This window comes from Panthera uncia (assembly GCF_023721935.1).
Source record: "Panthera uncia isolate 11264 chromosome A3 unlocalized genomic scaffold, Puncia_PCG_1.0 HiC_scaffold_11, whole genome shotgun sequence".
NCBI lineage: Eukaryota > Metazoa > Chordata > Mammalia > Carnivora > Felidae > Panthera > Panthera uncia.
Window position 1 is genome coordinate 57,770,075 of NW_026057578.1, and position 19,807 is coordinate 57,789,881.

A 19,807-nucleotide genomic window follows, 5' to 3' on the forward strand; every position below is an offset into this window, starting at 1 on the left:
AGTAAAGGGCATCAAAGTGAATTCTTGATTTTAAAGGGACAAAAACAGAAGTATTCTTTTCCTCTGGGCATCAGGAACACTTGTGGGGCCAGGTGGAAACCAAAGGTCTCCTGAATCCAGGCAGGTATCCTCTTAGTGTCACCTTTGGCCTGTGCAGTTGGCAGGTGGACCCAGGCTGTGGTGGGGACATACCTAGCCCATGGGTTACCATCTTTGCTTGGTTCAGCTGACTAGCTTGGTTCCCTGGGTCAGCTCACACTGGGGCTTAGCTACAGAAATGCCCATTTCATGGTAATTTTTTACACTTATCTCCCTTCTCCTTAGTCTAACGTAGCTTGTGGTGGTTCTTTGATTTAGGGTTTCTCCTTTTAATTTGGAGGAAGGAAATTTCATTTCTGCTACAGTGGCTTTAGGAAATCTTCTGTAGAGGAGGAAGCAACCTTCCCTCTACTGTCCTAGGTTCTCCTCCCATGGCCTGGAGATTAAACCGACAAAAGTCAAATTAATGAGAAAACCAGTTTATCAACACGTGCAGTATGCATGCACAGGGGGAAACTCAGTGATGAGTAACTCAAAAGGGTAGTTAGAATGTAGGGCTTATACAGCATCTTAACAAAGAGCCATATGTTTGTAGAGAAGTGACAGGACAAAGAAGAATTTGGCTTCCAGGGGTGGCACACTGTGGGAAGGTAAATTAAATGTGTAGGGGGAAATGAAAGGAAGAGAAGGGCTATTTTTGTGAGGTTTGTTACCCTCTCATCACTGGTCAGAGTCTAGAGTTACCCTCCTCTTCCTGGCACAGGAGAGGGAGATACCTTCACAAATGGGAATTGATATCCTTGTTTTAGACAAATAGTGGAGGAGGGCAGAGAGCCTTTTTGGTGTCTGCTGTTTCTCAGTTGTTTTCAGAATAATTCTTATGCCAAAGAGGTGTATTTTGGGATGGTGTAGTCTGATCCCCTGCACATCAAAGCTAAAAGGCCTTAAAAAAGCAAAAACCAAACCAAAACAAAAACAGTCCGAGGGAGGCTGCTGGTCTGGATCAGGGGCTGGGGATGGAGGGGTTCTTGTGGTCTGAGATGGGGTTATACCTTTGGGGCCACCACATGTAGTGGTGGTTCTCCATTTCCTCTGGGAACATCCAAAGGAATTAGAAACTGAGGCTTTCCCACTCCTATCCTGAACAGTTGGCTACTCTCTGAAGCTTTAAAGAAATCCCTGTGGTTTGAGCTGTGCTGGTTACCAGACACTGCAATAATCCACAGAAGTCAGGAGTCTGTACAGCCACCATTGTGGCTGCCTCTGGAGCCAGTGGATCCATGACTCTTTGCTGTAGAGCCTTCCTAAAATCCCCTTCATACCTCATGGTCCAGAGCTTTATATATTAGATACACTTTAAAAAAATGTTTATTTATTTTGAGAGTGGGGGCAGAGACAATGGGAGAGTGGGACAATCCCAAGCATTCTCCACACTGTCAGCACTGAGCCTGATGTAGGGCTCGATCCCACAAACCAGGAGATCATGACCTGAGCTGAAATCAAGAATCAGATGCTCAACCAACTGAGCCACCCAGGTGCCCCTATATTACGTATGCTTCTTTTTTTTAATTTTTTTTTTTTTTAAGTTTATTGATTTTGAGAGAGGGACAGAGAGAGCAAGTGAGTGGGGAAGGGACAGAGAGAGAGAATCCTAAGCAGGCTCCACACTGCCAGCATGGAGCCCAACGTGGGGCTCAAATTCCTCAACAGCAAGATCATGACCTGATCCAAAATGAAGAGTTGGATGATTAACTGACTGAGCCACCCAGGTGCCCCATTCATATGCCTTTAAAATTATTCATACTTCTTATAACTTTTCTATTTTATAATGTCTGGTTAAATAAAATTTGGGAAAGAAGAAAAACATAATGAAATGAAAAGCACTTGAAATTTTATCAACCTTCAGATTCATTTTAAAAATAATTCTTACTTTAATAGAAACTCTCAGGTTTTCTAAATAATTTTCTAAAATCTCTTATAAAGTCTAGGGTATGGTAGCTTTGCCCCAAAAGTGGCTTTGTCTTAAGGGACCTAGCCTTTCATGAAATACAAGAATGTGGGGAATCAGAATTCTGATCTTGTCAGCGAGTTGTCACCCCTTAGGAACAGGCCACAAGCTTATGTTAGACACTTCCATAGCCTTACCCCAGACTTAGAAAGGATCCTTGCTGTTACTTGTTGTTGGCAAAGCTGTTGTACATTTAGATGTTTTCTTTTCTGTCTTGCCTCTTCGTGCACCTGAGTGCTTTGGAGGTGTTTACAACCTTGGCCAACATAACTCCTTTTCTACCTTAGAAGACTGTAGAATATTTAGTGGTAGTGAAAGGTGTCAGATGTCACACAGATAGGCACCTGTTGGCTTTGTACTAAAATTTTTGAATCTAAGGAGGAAGACATTCATTAGCTTTTTTTTTAATGTTTAGTTTTGAGAGAGAGAGAAACAGAGACAGAGTGTGAGCAGGGAAGGGGCAGAGAGAGAGGGAGACACAGCATCTGAAGCAGGCTCCAGGCTCTGAGCTGTCAGCACAGAGCCCGATGTGGGGCTCGAACTCACACGCTGTGAGATCATGACCTGAACTGAAGTCAGATGCTTAACTGACTGAGCCACCCAGGCGCCCCGACATTCATTAGCCTTTTAAAAACAACTAACTTATAACTCAAACTTGGGTGGTTCGTTAAAGTTGATGCACTGGGTTCATGCTGGAGCCAATAATTTGATCATCCTGTTCCTGTAGGTAGAACAGGGAGGTATAAAATAGTAATTTGTTAGAAAACTCAGGCTTAGAAGTCAGTGATTTGTCCAAAGCCTCCGGGCTGGTAAGTGGCCAAGTGAGAGACTTGTTCTTGGGTTTTCTACCTCCCAGCTCATTCCCCTCCCCCCACCCCCTTGAGTGTGGCCATGTTTCTGGGTGGTGGACAGTGTGATGAACTTCTCTCCTCCACCCTGCATGTCTGTTGTTGAGCAGTGCAGACTCCTTAGGTGCCTGTGCTCAGCTGTCCCTGCTTCTGCCTGTCCCTCCCCTCGTCCCTTACACTAACGAGGGGACCTGTATCTTTCTGTGTGGCAGGCTCTGATTGCTGAGGAGACAAGTAGCAGGCTTGCTGAGCAGGAAGAAGAGCCGGAGAAGTTCCGAGAGGCCTTGGTAAAGTTCGAAGCCAGGTTCAACTTCCCGGAGGCGGAGAAGCTGGTCACCTATTACTCCTGCTGCTGCTGGAAGGGCAGGGTTCCCCGCCAAGGCTGGCTGTACCTCAGCATCAACCACCTCTGCTTCTACTCCTTCTTCCTGGGCAAGGAACGTAAGTGAGGCATTTGGAGCGATTTGGGCGTTCACAGATGAAGTTGACCCTCGGGATGCTTGTGCTGTCCTGAGACAAGATGAAGAGTTAGAGAACAGAAGATTTAAATGAGTAGTTGAGATGATAATAAGTGATACTTGATTAACTTCCAAATGACTTGTGCAGACAATTATATTGATATATACTGCTACCCTTAAGGGGCTTTGATTTTGTGAGAATTCATTTTTTCTATTGCCTTAAACATTTCTGTGTAGCTCACTTCATATAGCTCCTGCAGGTTTTTTACTTTATCTTATTCTGAAAACACGTTGTTAAAACTGATGGCCCCAGTACTTCTAAAGGAGTGGAACATGTTATTTCTTAAGATGAACGGGGGCCGGTGGGGGGGCGGGGTTGGGGAGCATGTAAAAAATTCCCAGCCTGGGGTGGCTCAGTTGGTTAAGCCTCTGACTTTGGCTCAGGTCATGATCTCATGGTTTGTGAGTTCAAGCCCCACATTGGACTCTGTGCTGACAGCTCAGAGCCTGGACCTACTTTGGATTCTGTGTCTTCCTCTCTCTCTGCCCCTCACCCACTAGCACTTTGTCTCTTTCTCTCAAAAATAAATAAAAACATTTTTAAAAAAATTAAAAATTCCCAGCCCTGAAGGTTATGACTGCTCCCGGAAGAGTAACTAGCAAGATATACAGTTGTTCCTTGGAACCAGAAGGAATTCTTCACCTGGGTCCACTTGAGATTCAGGTAGTAATTAACTTTTCGCACATTTATCCACTGACCATTGCCATGCTAGATGATGGAATTCCCAGGTAAGAAAAGAAAAGCCACAAATGTCAATTGTATATTGAATTTTAAAAAAGTCATTCCCACTGAAACTTCTTTTGGAACCAAATACTGTTTCAAGCACCCATGCAGGATGGAAGCTGTGTGTATATAAACTGAGTGTGTATATATATATATATATATGTGTGTGTGTGTGTGTGTTTATATGAGTACAATGAGTATATATAATATATATATATAATGAGTGTATATATATATATATATATATATATATGTGTGTGTGTGTGTGTGTTTATATGCAGAATTTTTTTTTTCTTCCTGCATTTAAGTTTACATTTCAAGTTTAACCAGTGGGAAGGGCTCCTCTTGAATTTTGCTGAACCAGCTTCCTGCACAGGGTCATCACTTCTCTTTCTCACGCTGCCAGCCTCCGTCTGATGCTCCAGTACATACACTCTGCGTACATAGCCTTTCCCCACCCTCGTGTACTCTGACCTAATCTTGATGATCCTTATTCTTGTACTTTCTAAAATACTTCTCAAAAAAATTTTTAAATTTTATTTAGAGAACATGAGAAGAGGAGAGGAACAGAAGGAGAGAGAGAGAGAGAGACAGAGGGAGAAAATCTTAAGCAGGCTCCACACACAGTGCAGAGCCCAACTTGGGCCCACGACCCTGGGATCGTGACCTGAGCCAAAATCAAGATTCCAGTGCTCAACCGACAGAGCCACCCAGGCGCCCCTTGAAATGCTTCTCAAAATTAATTTCTCTTCCCCGTTCTTGTGCCTGTTTGGAAATTCCTGTTCACCCCTCAAAATCAGTTCAGATTTTATCACCTCCAGGGACTTTCCCAAAACCATGTTTGTGTTTCTGTTTGATTTTGTCAAATTAGTGGTTGCTTATTTTACATGTCTGTTTTCTCTATTTGAGCTTTTTTCTAAGTGCAGGGCTTTCACAGAGTAGATGCTTAATGAAGTGAAAGTTGATGATTATAGAGTGTCTATGTGTGTTTGTGTAAGAGACTTACGTGAAAGCAACTAGAAGTAGCTGAAGCAGTTTCTTCTCAAGCCTGAGAAGATCTGTGGCCTTTTAAATTACTGAAGCACTGAAAACATTATTGCAGAATAAGCAGAAAGAAATGTTAGAAATAGAAACACTTAATGATCCCCTCCTTGATTTGAAAAAGAAAACGAGTTATCTTCTGACACTGATCGATCATGGTCACTAAGCCAAATTTTGTTAGGGTAAGTTTGGAAAAAAAAAAAGAAAGAATTTCTATATTTGATAACATTTATCATTTCAAGTTGTTGCATCGTCCCTTCTCCATTTGCGTTAGCAAGCTAGCCTGGCTACCCACTGTATTGGAAACATTTCCCAGAATAGAGTACTTGTTTATAAAATGTACTGTTTGTACTGTATTACTTTAAAAAGAATTCCATAAAAATTTGTACTGTGTCTCCTAAGACTCTGTCATTTGACAGTCTAAATGTTAAGCCTGTTTCTCTATCCGAGATCACGAATAATCCTCTTTTGCACTTCTTTTTTTTCATAGCTTACGCCATGAATGCTGCCTTTGAAACCAGAAATTATGTAGATTGAGAAACTTTTGCATATTTTTCAAATATTTAAGTTTAAATGTTTTTGAAGTTTTCATGTTTTCAGAACAGTGTCCCCTCTATGTGTGCGGTAGCCAGCAGCTTAGAAAATTTTACTTAAATCTTTAAGAAAACCATTAAACATGAATTGGGTTCTGACACACAGCTGTCAACCAGTTTTGTGCTTCCTCTTTACTGCTCTGGTTTAAAAGGTGTTTGCATTTCAGCTTAAGGAAAGCCTTGGACTCTTGTTTGTTGATACACTTAAGTATGACTCAAATGTTAGGTTAAAATCTGTATTTGCCTTTTTTTCCCTCTAGTTAAACTTATAGTCCCTTGGGTTGATATCCAGAAATTAGAAAGAACATCCAACGTCTTTCTGACGGACACCATCCGAATCACCACACAGAATAAGGAGCGTGATTTCTCCATGTTCCTGAACCTTGATGAGGTGTTCAAGATCATGGAGCAGCTGGCCGATGTGACACTTCGAAGGCTGCTGGACAATGAGGTCTTTGACCTGGACCCAGACCTGCAGGAGCCAAGCCAGATCACCAAGAGGTAAGAACTTCTGTTTTCAGTTGTTTCTCACCTGGGGGACCGTGGCTTCATTTACATGGGCTTTGTTAGTCTTAGTTGTACTAGATTTAAGTTTCCCTTTGGCAAAATGCAGATTTTCCTATGTTGTTAATCATGATTGTGACATAATAATTGGCTGAGATTGTTAATTTTTTTTTTTTAATTTTTTTAACATGTATTTATTTTTTGAGGCAGAGAGAGACAGAGCATGAATGCGGGAGGGTCAGAGAGAGAGGGAGACACAGAATCCGAAACAGGCTCCAAGCTCCAGGCCCTGAGCAGTCAGCACAGAGCCCGATGCGGGGCTTGAACTCATGGACCGCAGGGTCATGACCTGAGCCGAAGTCGGACGCTTAACCGACTGAGCCACCCAGGCGCCCTGATTTTTTTTTTTTTTTTTTTTTTATGCAGTAGTCTTTGATTTCTGGATCCAATTCTGCTTTTTTTTCCCTGATATTTTAAAACTGATTTTTATAAAAAACTACTTCTAGGCAATGTAATATGAATAGCTTCATGGTAGAATTCCATTCAACACTGTGTTTTATCAGTGAACATTAAGAAATGTTATATTTCCATATGAAATCGCTTTGTAGAAATAAGTGTTCAGGACAATGAGATTTATTTTTGTTACTGGTTTGTCATTAGAAATGTGCCTTAGGGGCGCCTAAGTGGCTCAGTTGGTTGAGCAGCGTCTGACTTCGGCTCAGGTCATGATCTCACAGCTCGTGAGTTCGAGTCCCGGGTCAGGCTTTGTGCTGACAGCTCGGAGCCTGGAGCCTGCTTCAGATTCTGTGCCTCCCTCTCTCTCTGCCCTGACCCACTTTCATTCTGTCTCTGTCTCTCTCAAAAGTAAATAAACATTTTAAAAAAAACAAAAAAAAACAAAGAAATGTGCCTTAGTAATACTGTAAGGTAGCATTCTTTATTATTGGTTTGCCCCAAATTGATGCTAGTTACGGAGATGTCTGAGGCAGTTGCTTGAATTATTAGTCACTTTATTTATTTATTCATTTATTTATTATTTGTTTATTTATTTATTTATTGAGAGAGAGAGAGAGAGAGAGAGGGAAGGGTGGGCATGCAAGTGGGGGAGAGAGGCAGAGGGAAAGGGAGAGAGAGAATCCCAAGCAGAGTCTATATCCAGCATGGACCCCGACATGGGGCTCAATCTCTCACAACTGTGAGATCATGACTTGAGCTGACATTGAGAGTCGGACACTCAACTGACTGAGCCACCCAGGTGCCCCTGAATTATTAGTTTTTTAAAGAAGTTCAGCTTTATTATCTAAAATTTAAACAGTGGTGTTCGAGCTTGACTGTGATTTCTGACTTGGTGGGTCAGACCAGGTAACTGCAGAGTTGATACCAAGATACCCTTTGAGGAATAAGCCTTCTGTCAAATGCTGTCCTGGATGGATATATTTGATATCATTATAGAATCACCACTGCTATTTGAATACTATTAGTCATTAAACAAGTTTTTTTGTTACATGATACATTACACATAACCTAAAATTTGTTGCCTTAATACCACTGAACCGTATGCTTGAAAAATGGTTAAGTATATTCACATTGTTATGCAGCCATCCCCACCATCCAACCCTGGGACTCTTCATCTTGCAAAACTGAAACTTCGTCCGCATTAAGCAATAACTCCCCATTCCCTCCTCCCCCAACCCCTGGCAGCCACCGTTCTACTTTCTGTCTCTGAGTTTGACTTCTTGTGGTTCCTCATATAAGTAGACTCCTACAGTATTTGTTTTTTTGTGACTGGCTTTAGGTGTAATTCCTTAAGATTCATCCATGTTGTAGCCTGTGTCAGAATTATTTTCCTTTCTAAGGCTAGGTAATACTCCATTGTATGTATATACCACATTTTGTTTGTCCATTCATGTATCGATGGGCACAAAGTTGTTTCTACCTTTTAGCTATCGTATATGATGCTGCTATGAGCAGGTATGCGCAAATATCTGTTCGAGTTACTGCTTTCATGACTTTTGGGCATGTACCCAGAAGTGGAATTATGAGATCATAGGGTAGTTCTGTGTCATTCTGTGTCCAGTCATTAAAAAAGCCTTTAATGGATAAAGAAATTGTGGTTTATATACACAATGGAGTACTACGTGGCAATGAGAGAGAGTGAAATATGGCCCTTTGTAGCAACGTGGATGGAACTGGAGAGTGCTATGCTAAGTGAAATAAGCCATACAGAGAAAGACAGATACCATATGTGTTCTTTCTTATGTGGATCCTGAGAAACTTAACAGGAACCCATGGGGGAGGGGAAGGGAAAAAAAGAAAAAAAAAGAGGTTAGAGTGGGAGAGAGCCAAAGCATAAGAGACTCTTAAAAACTGAAAACAAACTGAGGGTTGATGGGGGGGGGGAGGGAGGGGAGGGTGGGTGATGGGTATTAAGGGGGGCATCTTTTGGGATGAGCACTGGGTGTTGTATGGAAACCAATTTGACAATAAATTTCATATATTAAAAAAAATAAAATAAAACCTTAAAAAAATTTTTTTAAACTGTTGATTTTTAAGAGAGACAGTTTGAGTGGGGGAGGGGCAGGGGGTGTGGGGTGGGGACACAGGATCTGAGGTGGGCTCTGTGCTGACAGCAGAGAGTCCGATGTGGGGCTCAAACTCACGAACCGTGAGATCACGACCTGAGCTGAAGTCAGATGCTCAACCAACTGAGCCACCCAAGCGCTACCCCAAAATCTTTTTTTAATCCACTGTAACATTCCTGTTACTCTTTAGACACATTTACTGTTTTCTCTGAACATGGGGGAGAACATGGGTCTAATTAATAGTCTCTAAATGGTGGTGTGTTTGTTTGTAGTTTACATGTACTCAGCAAGAATTCAGAGCCCCTGCTATGTGCATATGTTATAAATTGATCATGTATAGTCACAAAATAAGGCAAAAATCAAAAAGTGCACTTTTTGGTAAAACTCCAGTGAATTTAATTTCACTTGGTTTTGTGTCCTCTCTGATAATCTGACACTTCCTTTGCAAGAGGGGATGCTGCTGCTTGTCACTCCCTTACAAAAAGGGAACCTTGGGTTGCTGCCCTTGGGTCTTCTGACTCCCAGCCCTGAGCTCCTCCCTGTGCCTCCTGCGGGTTTCACATTATATCTCTGGCTCTATCTCTGGTCCAGAGAAGATAGTCCAGCACAGTGGTCACCCTGCTCTCCCATATTTCTTTTTATATTTTTTTAATTAAAAAAAAATTTTTTTTAATGTTTATTTTTGAGAGAGAGTGAGAGAGACAGAGCATGAGCGTGGGAGGAGCAGAGAGAGGGAGACACAGAATCTGAAGCAGGCTCTAGGCATTGAACTGTCCGCACAGAGCCTGACGTGGGGCTTGAACATATGAACCACGAGATCACGACCTGAGCCAAAGTCAGACTTCGCTTAACCAGCTGAACCACTCAGGTGCCCCATATGAATTTTTTTTAATGTTTATTTATTTTTGAGAGAAAGAGAGAGCGTGAGCAGGGGAGGGGCAGAGAGAGAGGGAGAGAGACACAGAATCCAAAGTAGGCTCCAGGCTCCGAGCTGTCGGCACAGAGCCTGATGTGGGGCCTGGACTCACCAACTGCAAGATCATGACCTGAGCAGAAGTCAGACACTCAACCGACTGAGCCACCCAGGTGTCCCTCCTATATTTTTTTAAGTATCTCTATAGTAGTTTGGTATCTGAGTCTTTTTAGTCCAACAAAGATCAGTTACTACAACTCAGTTGTAGGAGTTGTTAAAGGGCTCCTATAAATCACCCATTAGAACTTAACACTTCTCCTGTGGGTTTTGCACACAGATGTGTACGTGTGTGAATTGCAGCTGGGTTTTAGGAATAGGAGGCCAGCTAATAAATAGCCTTGTGTGTTCTGGTCAGCTCCATGAGCATTGGAATCTCAGGTGACTGCTCACAAATTTCCTGATGTTCCTTCATGGCTCCACTTCTAGATGCAGCATTTTGGCTTGGGGCAGAAATAGGGAAAGAAGAGGCGGATGGCAGGTTTGTAGCGCTTCAGACCCTTTGGTATACTCATTCATTTTGGAAGAGAATTCATCAGTACGGACAGTTTCCATTCACATTCCAGAACTCAGGTGCATTATACAAGGCTCTCCTTCCTCTACTTTCTGTCCTAGAAACAAGTAGAAAGGAGAAGAGAGAGAAAAGGACAAAAGGGAGCCCTGGCAGTGGCTGGTGGTGGAGCTGCTGGGGACCCATGGGTGCCTAGGGCTGGCCCCAGCGTGGACGGCAGGATTCTGGTCTGTGGTGTGTTTTGCTGGTCACTGCACTTTGAGTGACTTCTTCCAAAAGTGAAAGGCATGTCCTTGCATACCAGTTGCTTGCTGGGTCTCGTGTAGCTTTCTGTCATGGAGACATAGGCCTGTGGACATAAACAGGTAATGACTCAGTCAACTTGACATCCTGCCAAGAGAGCCCAGGTTTTCAAGTTGAGGAAAACAGTCTCTTGATGCTAAGGGCACAATCAGAAGTGCTGGAATGCTCCTCAGGCTCCCTTTTGTTGATGTATTTTCACTTCCCTTCCCAGATAAGGGCTTTAGAAAGGTGCCCTTGGGGTCACGAATGTGGTGAGCCATCTGATTATGGATTAGTCATGTTCACTGCTTGTGCTTACTCCCATGGGACTTGGGGACAGAGCAGAGTGGGGCTGGAACTCCAGTGGGAGCCAGGAGGGTGGGATGGTACATCATACAACAGAACCAGTCAGATAAGTTAGAGCCAGCAGAACTGGAGAGTCCCCTAGCCTAGCCCTCACACTGCACAGAGGAGGGCCTGGATCAGGGATTCTGGTGTATAGTAACAGAATCCAGGGAGGGGGGGTGACTGAGGCTGGGGAAGGGGCTTTCAGGAGTTGGGCAGAACAAATGCATTGATTGGTCCTGAAATTTACAACATAAAATAACCAGACTGATGTTGTGAGTGATAGGTTGAGAACAGTATGGCCAGCTATTTTGGGGGTGGGATATTGGTGAGGTGATGGGTTTCAATAAATCAGAATTAGTATCTTCATTAAAATCTGTATTGACTAGCTGGAAAGTACTGGAGGGAAGCTCAGTTAATGCACTGTAGTAAATGGAGATTCATTCTAAGCTATTGTAAGATTTGTTGTAAGGTATTTCTGTGATTTCCAGAGGTGAACAGTGGCTGCCAGGGGGGCTGATGTCTTCAGTAATAAGCCCTCATCCTCATGGGGTGCCTGGGTGGCTCAGTTGGTTAAGCTCTGGATTTCGGCTCAGGTCATGATCTCACGGTTCATGAGTTCGAGCCCCTCATTGGACTCTGCAGTGTGGAATCTTCTTGGGATTCTCTCCCTCTTTCTGTCCCTCCCTAGTTCCCTCCTCCCCAAGTAAATAATAATAATAATAATAATAATAATAATAAACCTTAAAAATTAAAAAAAAAAAAAAAAGCCCTCATCCCCTGTTGCCTGGCTGATTCTCAGCTCCCCAGCCTGGCTTGTCAGACCTTTGGCCTTTCCTGCCTAGATTCACTCCCTTTTCTGCTCTTCTCCTGAGTCCCTATTCACAATTCCCAGGCTCATTCTGTAATTTATTCAACTTTCAGCCCTTGTGATTCTAGTTCAGAGTTGACATCTCTTGGGGCTCATGCAGTCCCAAACAGCTTCCACCTCACCAGGAAAGGCCTGCGTCTCCCGACCCTGTAGAGCCCTAGCTGCCCTGAGCTTGTGCAGGTCATTTAGGTGGCTCTCTCTGGGGCGGGACAAAGGCAGGAGCCCTGAGTGTGAAAAAGCCTTCTGGATGCCGGTGTCATTGAGGCCCTGGTCTGTCGGGGCTCCGTTGGCTGGATTTTCAGAGAAATGGGGCACTGCAGGCACCAGCTGAGTCCACCTCCACACTACTGGTTGTTGTCTGAGGGCCGATCATGCCGCCACTGTGCCCAGGGGACCCAGCCTAAGATGTTGCAGGGCAATGTTGTCCTTCTGTTTCCGGAGTGCTCTTGGGGGAAGGCTGAGGAAAGGTGTTTTAAGTAAACACACATTGGAGAAACACAGTGTTTTATGTGCAGACTTGGGCTTTGAGGAGACATAGTATATCTGGCCTTTCTGCCTTGTTTCTACATTATTGGTTATTGGTATATTCCAGAGTTTCAGAGGAGCTGGGCGTGGGTCTGTGGGCAAGTATGTTAACTAAGAGCCTCCAGAAATCGTTGTATGTGTTTTTCTGGGGCTGACTGGCTGCAGAGGACTGAGATATTCCAGCAGGGCCAGGATGGTGCTTGAGGCCTCCTGTTGAGGACACAGATAGGAAGTCCTCACACCCTGAGCTAATGGGGGAGCCCATCTGCCCCAGCCTGACACACAGACTGAGTTTGGGGAAGCATTTGACCTTGAGAAGCTCTGAGCTGCTGACACACAGTAGGTTTGTATATGTGCATGAGTGATAAATGAGGGAGGGAGAGTTTGTGTATAAGGCCTAATACAGGTTTTCCCTAAAACATTCTAAAAGGTTGATGGTAAGAGAGAGGGGAAACCTGTTTTTCATACCTGTATCTAAACTAGGAGGGGAAAATCTAATTCTAGGTTTGCAGAAAACAAAAGAACTACCTACCCCTTCATTTCTTGGGTCTGAGGTCTAAGAAATTAAATCTAGATTTTTTTTAAAGTTTATTTATTTATTTTTAAGTGGGAGTGGGGGAGAAGCAGACAGGAGCAGAGAGAGAATCCCAATCAGGCTCTGTGCTGTCAGTGCAGAGCCTGATGTGGGGCTCAAGCCTGAGAATCATGAGACCATGACCTGAGCCAAAATCAAGAATCAGATGCTTAACCGACTGAGCTATCCAGGCACCCTAAGTCTGGATTTTTAAATTGTCTGCATATAGTCTAGAATTGTCTGCATGGTTGTCATGCACGATTGCACATATTAATTTCAGCTTTAACAGCAAACTTGGTGTTGCTCCATATTCTGATGAACCCCTGTTGATTTCCAGGTGGTTCCGGGCTCATACAATGACATGTGTTAAGACAGGATGATTTGTGGCACCTTCCCCTTCTCTTGTCCACTGTAGCTTTCTCTTGGAGCAGTTACTTTGGCCGGCACATACCAGCACCGTGGACAAGAGCTGGTGAATACTGTTGGGGTTGCTGGGCTAGTTTCCGTCTTTCTGGGGGCACTTCTGCTGTGGCTTTCAGGCCCCAGCTTAGCTAGTGCTTTCTGAATGGTAGGTTATGACCCGTGTCTGTTGGTCATCTCTATGGAGGAAAAGTGGGAACATTTAGTAAGTGGTAGAAGGTCTGAAAGGCAAATTGTGGCCAGCAGGCTTTGTTTTTGGTGCTCTTCAGAAAGATGAGCTGGCATTTTTAGCATCACAACTATCACCTGCTTGGAAACAGACCCAAGGGATGAGGCGGTCTTACTCTGAGCTTCATAAAGGGCTTGTGCTACTCATCTCTCAAGCTGCTGGTCTTCATCTCAGTTATGTCGGAAAGTTAAATACCACATATATACATGTAATGCATATTTAGAAGTAGAATTGGAAGAGAACTTTCTAAGGAAGGAAGATGACTTCAGAAGTCCCTCCTGCTGCTTTCTGTCTTGTAATGCTAGGTCACTGGTCTCCGGCTGCTGAATGTGTGAGAGATGGACCCTTGGAGTGACAGGGAACAGCCCAGAAAGGAGAATGGAGATGGTGTGTAGTATGGAGAAGGGGCTGAACTGGCTGACGCAGCGGGTGTACTGAATAGAAACATCAGATAACTGAGCACCTTAACTCTTAAATTGAAGAGCTGGATGCAAAGTAAATACAAAAAGTCCTTCTATCCCCTCTCTCTGTGCTTCTAGGGAAGAATAGCCAACAGGTGAATTCAGTGGTGGCTGGAGCCACATCTGTAAGATAAGTACAGACAGGCTGCACTGGCTTCACTTTCACCACAGCCAGCCTGGCCAGCATGCTTTGGGGACAAGGATGTAAGTCTTCCAGTGTAAATGTGTTGAATGTATGTGTCTCCTTCCTGCTTTCAGGGAACTGGGGTGATCTTGAGGGGCCTTGCCTTCCATCCTGTAGTACATGAATTTCTAGAGCATTCATGGTGCTTTCCCATGTTCTCCCGGCTCCTCTGTGGAGCAAGTGTAGGCTCCTTTGGAAACAGCCATCTGTGGAATATCAGCACTGCAGGGTAAGGAACTGTAGCTTTGGCCTGCAGTAACTGGACCCATCTTGATCTTGGAATTTATATAGTTTCTTTTTGTACCTAGAGGACTTTCTGGACATGTAAGTATCTTTTCTTTGTGAGGGTTTGATAATAAATTCCAAGCACTCGCCCGTCTCTGGGGTGGGGGGGGGGGGGGGTGTCTCTGGGAAGAGAGTTGTGTGATGGTGTGAAAACAAGGACTGGGTTGGGAACGAGAACAGGGGCAGAAGGGGCATCTGTGTGCAAGCATGGCCCTGGTGAGGGGGGCACGTGTCTAAAAGATCACTCAGGCTGCAGAGTTTCATACTTTTCTTTTATGCAATATTTAAAAAGTTTCTCTTTTCCTAAAAGAAAATGGAATAATTTTTAAAAAGCTAACAATACGTGGTCAGGTAGAAAGTTTAAGCAGAATAAAATGAAAAGTGGAAATCCTACAATGAAGAGTCAACTGCTATTAACATTTTAGGCAAAGTCTTTTTACACATCACTTCTGCAAATTATATAGAATCTATGTAAATGGGGTCATACTGTAGATGCTGTTTATTTTCTTAATTATTTTTTAATTTTTTTTTTTTTGAAAGAGGGAGAGCACAAATGTGAGCAGGGGAGAGGCATAGAGAGAGGGAGAGAGAGGATCCCCAGCAGGCTCCAAGCTGTCAGTGCAGAGCCCAGCACAGGGCTCGATTCCATGAACCATGTGATCATGACCTGAATGGAAACCAAGGGTCTGATGCCCAACCAACTGAGCCACCCAGGCACCCCTGTAGATAATGTTTCTAACCTGCTTTCTCAATATTGTGGACATCATTTTATGTTTGCAGGGATCCCTTGAAGCAGAAAGGTTAGTTATTGTTTCCATTTTACAGATGTCAGGATGTGATATGGAGGAGTGTGTCTAAGGTCACACAGCTAATAAGCCAAGAGTTCGTATTCCTTACTTTGAGCATAGTGCTAATTATATCAGACAAAGTTAAAGAACTCTTATGTAATGTGGCAAAGAAAAACAAAATTTTTTTTGAGAGACAAAACATGAGTGGAAGAGGGGCAGAGTAGAGGAGAGAGAGAATCCCAAGCCAGCTCCAAGCTGAGCACAGAACCCGTTGTGGGGCTTGATCTCATGACTGTGAGATCATGACCTGAGTCAAAATCAAGAGTCAGATGCTTAACTGACTGAACCACCCCAGGCTCCCCACAAAGAAAATTTTTTATCTTTGTACAGTGGAATTTCCCTTCTCCTAGAATTTTGGGGTATGACATACATTCATCAGTATTTTTAAACATTGTGATTTGGCTGCCTTCTTGCTTTACTGGATGTTACAGCCAAGAATCGGGGTTTGGTGGGGGTTCTCTGGGGTAGGATCTCTCCCCTAGCTCACCACCATTCTCTGCTGTCTGTACTGATGTGACACTGATGTGCTTCTCTCTGGCGATACTTTACTTAGATTTTTTTTATTTAGAAGGATTTTTTTTTTTTTTTAATTTAAGAGAGAGAGTGTGTGCATGAGAGGGGGAAGGGCACAGGGAGAGGGAGAGAGAGAATTTCAAGCAGGTTCCACACTGTCACTGTGAGCCCAATGCAGGGCTTGATCCCATGAACTGTAAGATCATGACTTGAGTTGAAACCAAGAGTTGGACACTTAACTGAGTCACCCAGGTGCCCCTGGATTTGTTTTTTAAAGGTAATAATAGTTAATGATTATTCAGCACTTACTATATGCCCGCACAGATCTAAATTTTTTTTAAGCTTTTTTGAGCTATACTTCATACATTTAATTCATAATATAATTCATACAATTCACCCTGTTAAAGTGTCCATTCAGTGGTTTTTTAGTCTGTTCACAGAGCTGTGCAACCATCACCACAATAGATTTAGAACATTTTCTTCACCCCAAGAAGAAACCCTGTACTCATGAGTAGTCACTCCCCACTTCTCCCTTTATCCCCAGCCCTAAGCAATCACTAATCTATTTTCTGTGGTTATGAGTTTTGCCCATTCTGGAAATTCCATATAAATGCAATCAGGCAGTGTGTAGTCTTTTGTATCTGTAAGGTTTTCAGGGTTCACCCATGTTGTAGCATGTGTCTGTACTTTTGCTTTGTGTGGCCGAGTAATATTCCATGGTGTGGCCCTGTCATGTTGTGTTTATCCATTTATCAGTTGATGGACATTTGGGTTGTTGCCAGTTCTCGGCTATTATGAATAATGCTGCTGTGAACACGCGTGTACAGGGTTTTCAGCAGATGTACCTTTTCAGTTCTCTTGGGTGTATACCTAGGTGGGGAATTGCAGGGTCTTATGGTAACTCCATGTTGAGCCTTTTGAGAAACAGCCAGACTGTTGCCCAAAGTGGCTGCACATTCCCACCAGCAGTGTGCGAAGGTGTCAGTTTCTCCACATCCTTGTCAACCCTTGTTGTTATCTGACTTTTGGATACTGGATTTTTCATTGTTTTATGGTAATTCACAATGTTACTCAAACCAGGAAGGAAGGTCTGTGAGTTTGTCGTAATACTTTTGCGCAGGGGCAGCCCCTTCTGCCTTGAGTACGCGTTCCAAAGATTGGCTGTGAAGTGGGGTGCACGCTAATGACCCACGCAGGACCTGGAGGGGCTCAGCACCTTTTGGCATCCACTTCAATATCCGGCTATGCCAGTGAGTGGTTTCACAGGGTTTTTCTTTGTACTCCAGTGTGTTCAGTCACCATTCCTGCCTCTTCTTCTTCTCTGTCCCTCCTTCGCCAGGGACCTTGAAGCCAGAGCACAGAATGAGTTCTTCCGGGCTTTCTTCAGGCTGCCGAGGCAAGAGAAGCTGCATGCAGTTGTGGACTGTTCGCTGTGGACGCCGTTCAGTCGCTGTCACACCGTCGGGCGGATGTTCACATCTGACCGTTACATCTGCTTCGCCAGCAAGGAAGACGGCTGCTGTAATGTCATCCTCCCGCTCAGAGAGGTAGCCGCCCTGGCAGGAGCTTCCCAAGCCCACCTTTTATCCTTGAGCCCATGGTCACTGTGGGACCTGGCACAGGCAGGGGTGCTCAGCCAGCAGGGTTTGGCCAGCTAAACACGGGCCTCTGGAGGGAAGCACGGCCTGAATTTGACCAGTACTCATTTGGTTGTTGTTTTTTCTGTCGTTGCTACAGCCACCTGAAATTTGCATAGAAGTGATTGGTGAGAATAAAACACTCTCACCTCAGGGTTTTTGATAAAGTTCTCATTAGAAAGTACATGCCTAGCAATTATAGCTTTTCCAACAGCCCTTAGGAATGAATCCACCCCTTTCACTCACAAAAATGGGGAAAGCAAAAAAACAACTGACAAAAAAGCGTCACCTTTTGAAAATGTCAGATTGCTTGGCTTTTATACCCTCCTGGGACTTGAGTTAAACATTTAAAAAGTGTTTCCTTTAATATGGATCAGGTCCCTTCCTCCTAGAAAATTCTGCAGTTGTGTTCCCGGAAATGCAAGGCAACCTGCGGCCACTTCTGGATCTGATAAGCCCAGTCCTTCGGTTTCAAGGCATGTCTGTTGGGACAGTAACAGCAACTCTTGTTTCACACCAGAACCTCCAAATTCTAAGCACTTCTCTTTGGAAAAACTCAAATTTTTTTCATTTGTGTGATCTCCCTCCATGTCATTTTCTAGCTGTTTTCATTTTGCAAATATTCTTACTTAGGAGTGGAGCAAGAAATCCAAGGGTTGTCTTACGTATGTACTTGTTTTATTGTTGTAACATATATATGACATTGCATTTAGCACTTCACCCATTTTTTAAAGAAAATTTTTTAATGTTTATTTTTGAGAGAGAGAGAGAGAGAGACAAGAGAGACTATGAGCAGGGGAGGGGCAGAGAGAGAGGGAGATACAGAATCCGAAGCAGGCTCCAGGCTCTGAGCTGTCAGCACAGAGCCCAACATGGGGGTCAAACCCATGAACCACGAGATCATGACCTGAGCCGAAGTCGGATGCTTAACCAACTGAGCCACCCAGGTGCCCCTCACTTCACCCATGTTTAAGTGTTACGGTGCAGTGGCATTAAATACATCACATTATTGTGTACCCATTACCAGAACTTCTTCATTTTCCCAAACTGAAACTCTGTCTCCATTATGCACTAACTCCCCATCCTCCCTCCCACAGCCCCGGGCAACCACCACTCTACTTTCTTTTTCTGAATGTGATAGCTCTAGTTCCCTCTTGTAAGTGGAATCATACAACACTTGCCTGTTTGTGTCTGGCTTATTTCACTTAGCATAATGTCCTCAAGGTTCATTCCGTATTGTAGCAGGTGTCAGAATTTCTCTCCTATTTAAGGCTGAGTAATATTCCCTTGTGTGGATAGAGCACATTTTGTTTCTGCGTTCACCTGCTGATGGATACTTGGGTTATTTTGACCTTTTGGCTCTTGTGAATATGCTTGCTGCCTTACCACTTTTTAACCTTTGTATTAGTTTCTTATTGAAGTTACTTGGTTTTACTTTCTAGCACATGATATTTTCTAAATATGTAACTGAAATGCGTGCCCTCCTTTTTCTCTTGCTGCACCTTTGTGTATAATTTTTTTGCAATAGGTGGTGAGCATTGAGAAGATGGAGGACACAAGTCTGCTACCTAATCCCGTCATTGTCAGCATCAGGAGCAAGATGGCCTTCCAGTTCATTGAGCTAAAGGACAGAGATAACTTGGTGGGGAGCCTGCTCGTGAGGCTGCAGCGGGTGCACGCCAACCACCCCGTGCATTATGACACCTCCCAAGATGAAGACATGGTATGATCCTTAGAAACAGTGGGATCCTATAAAATGAGGGTCTCTTTCCTCACCACCTCCAGGGCAGTGATCTCTAAAGGGTGTGCACGTGACACTAATCTACTTGCGTATGAGAGAAGTGTGTAAGAGATGACTGGACCTGTGTACCAGACACTGTATCGCTTCTGATACTCGAGGGATCCTGAGTGGGTGCTACACAGGTCCGAGGGTGCCCCATGCAGATGAGCGGTTGGAGGGGCTAACGGGGCCCCCTGTTCACAGGTTACAGGGGTTCATAGGGCACCCCTCAGCAGAGGTGAGTGGATCTGATGGGCACCCCTCCATATGTTAGGTTGGTGGGAGACACCCATATGGCAAAGGGATTGACAGGGCACCACTCACAGGTTGGAGGGTTTGATTGGGGAATTGACCCGCAGGTTAGTGAACAACCCCCTCACAGGTTGGAAGGGTCAGTGCCCCCCACCTGACTTTGGATGTTATTTGGGGGCAGATGTAACTTGTTAAAAGAGACGTTACATTGTCCTTAAGGTTGGACAGCTGTAAAACAGACCCGGATCTGCTGGGGCCTTGTC

The 19,807-nt window shown here is 44.0% G+C and overlaps 1 protein-coding gene across 5 annotated transcripts in view; it reads left to right on the forward strand.

Annotated features, from left to right (window-relative positions):
* TBC1D8 (TBC1 domain family member 8) overlaps window positions 1-19,807 on the forward strand; it is a 111,599-nt gene that overhangs the window by 60,759 nt on the left and 31,033 nt on the right. For all 5 annotated transcript variants that reach the window (XM_049651357.1, XM_049651353.1, XM_049651354.1 and 2 more), the window contains exons 4-7: window positions 3,108-3,336; window positions 6,032-6,272; window positions 17,215-17,422; window positions 19,041-19,235. In XM_049651357.1, coding sequence (XP_049507314.1) covers window positions 3,108-3,336; window positions 6,032-6,272; window positions 17,215-17,422; window positions 19,041-19,235 — 873 coding nt within the window. The remainder of the gene's footprint in view (window positions 1-3,107; window positions 3,337-6,031; window positions 6,273-17,214; window positions 17,423-19,040; window positions 19,236-19,807) is intronic.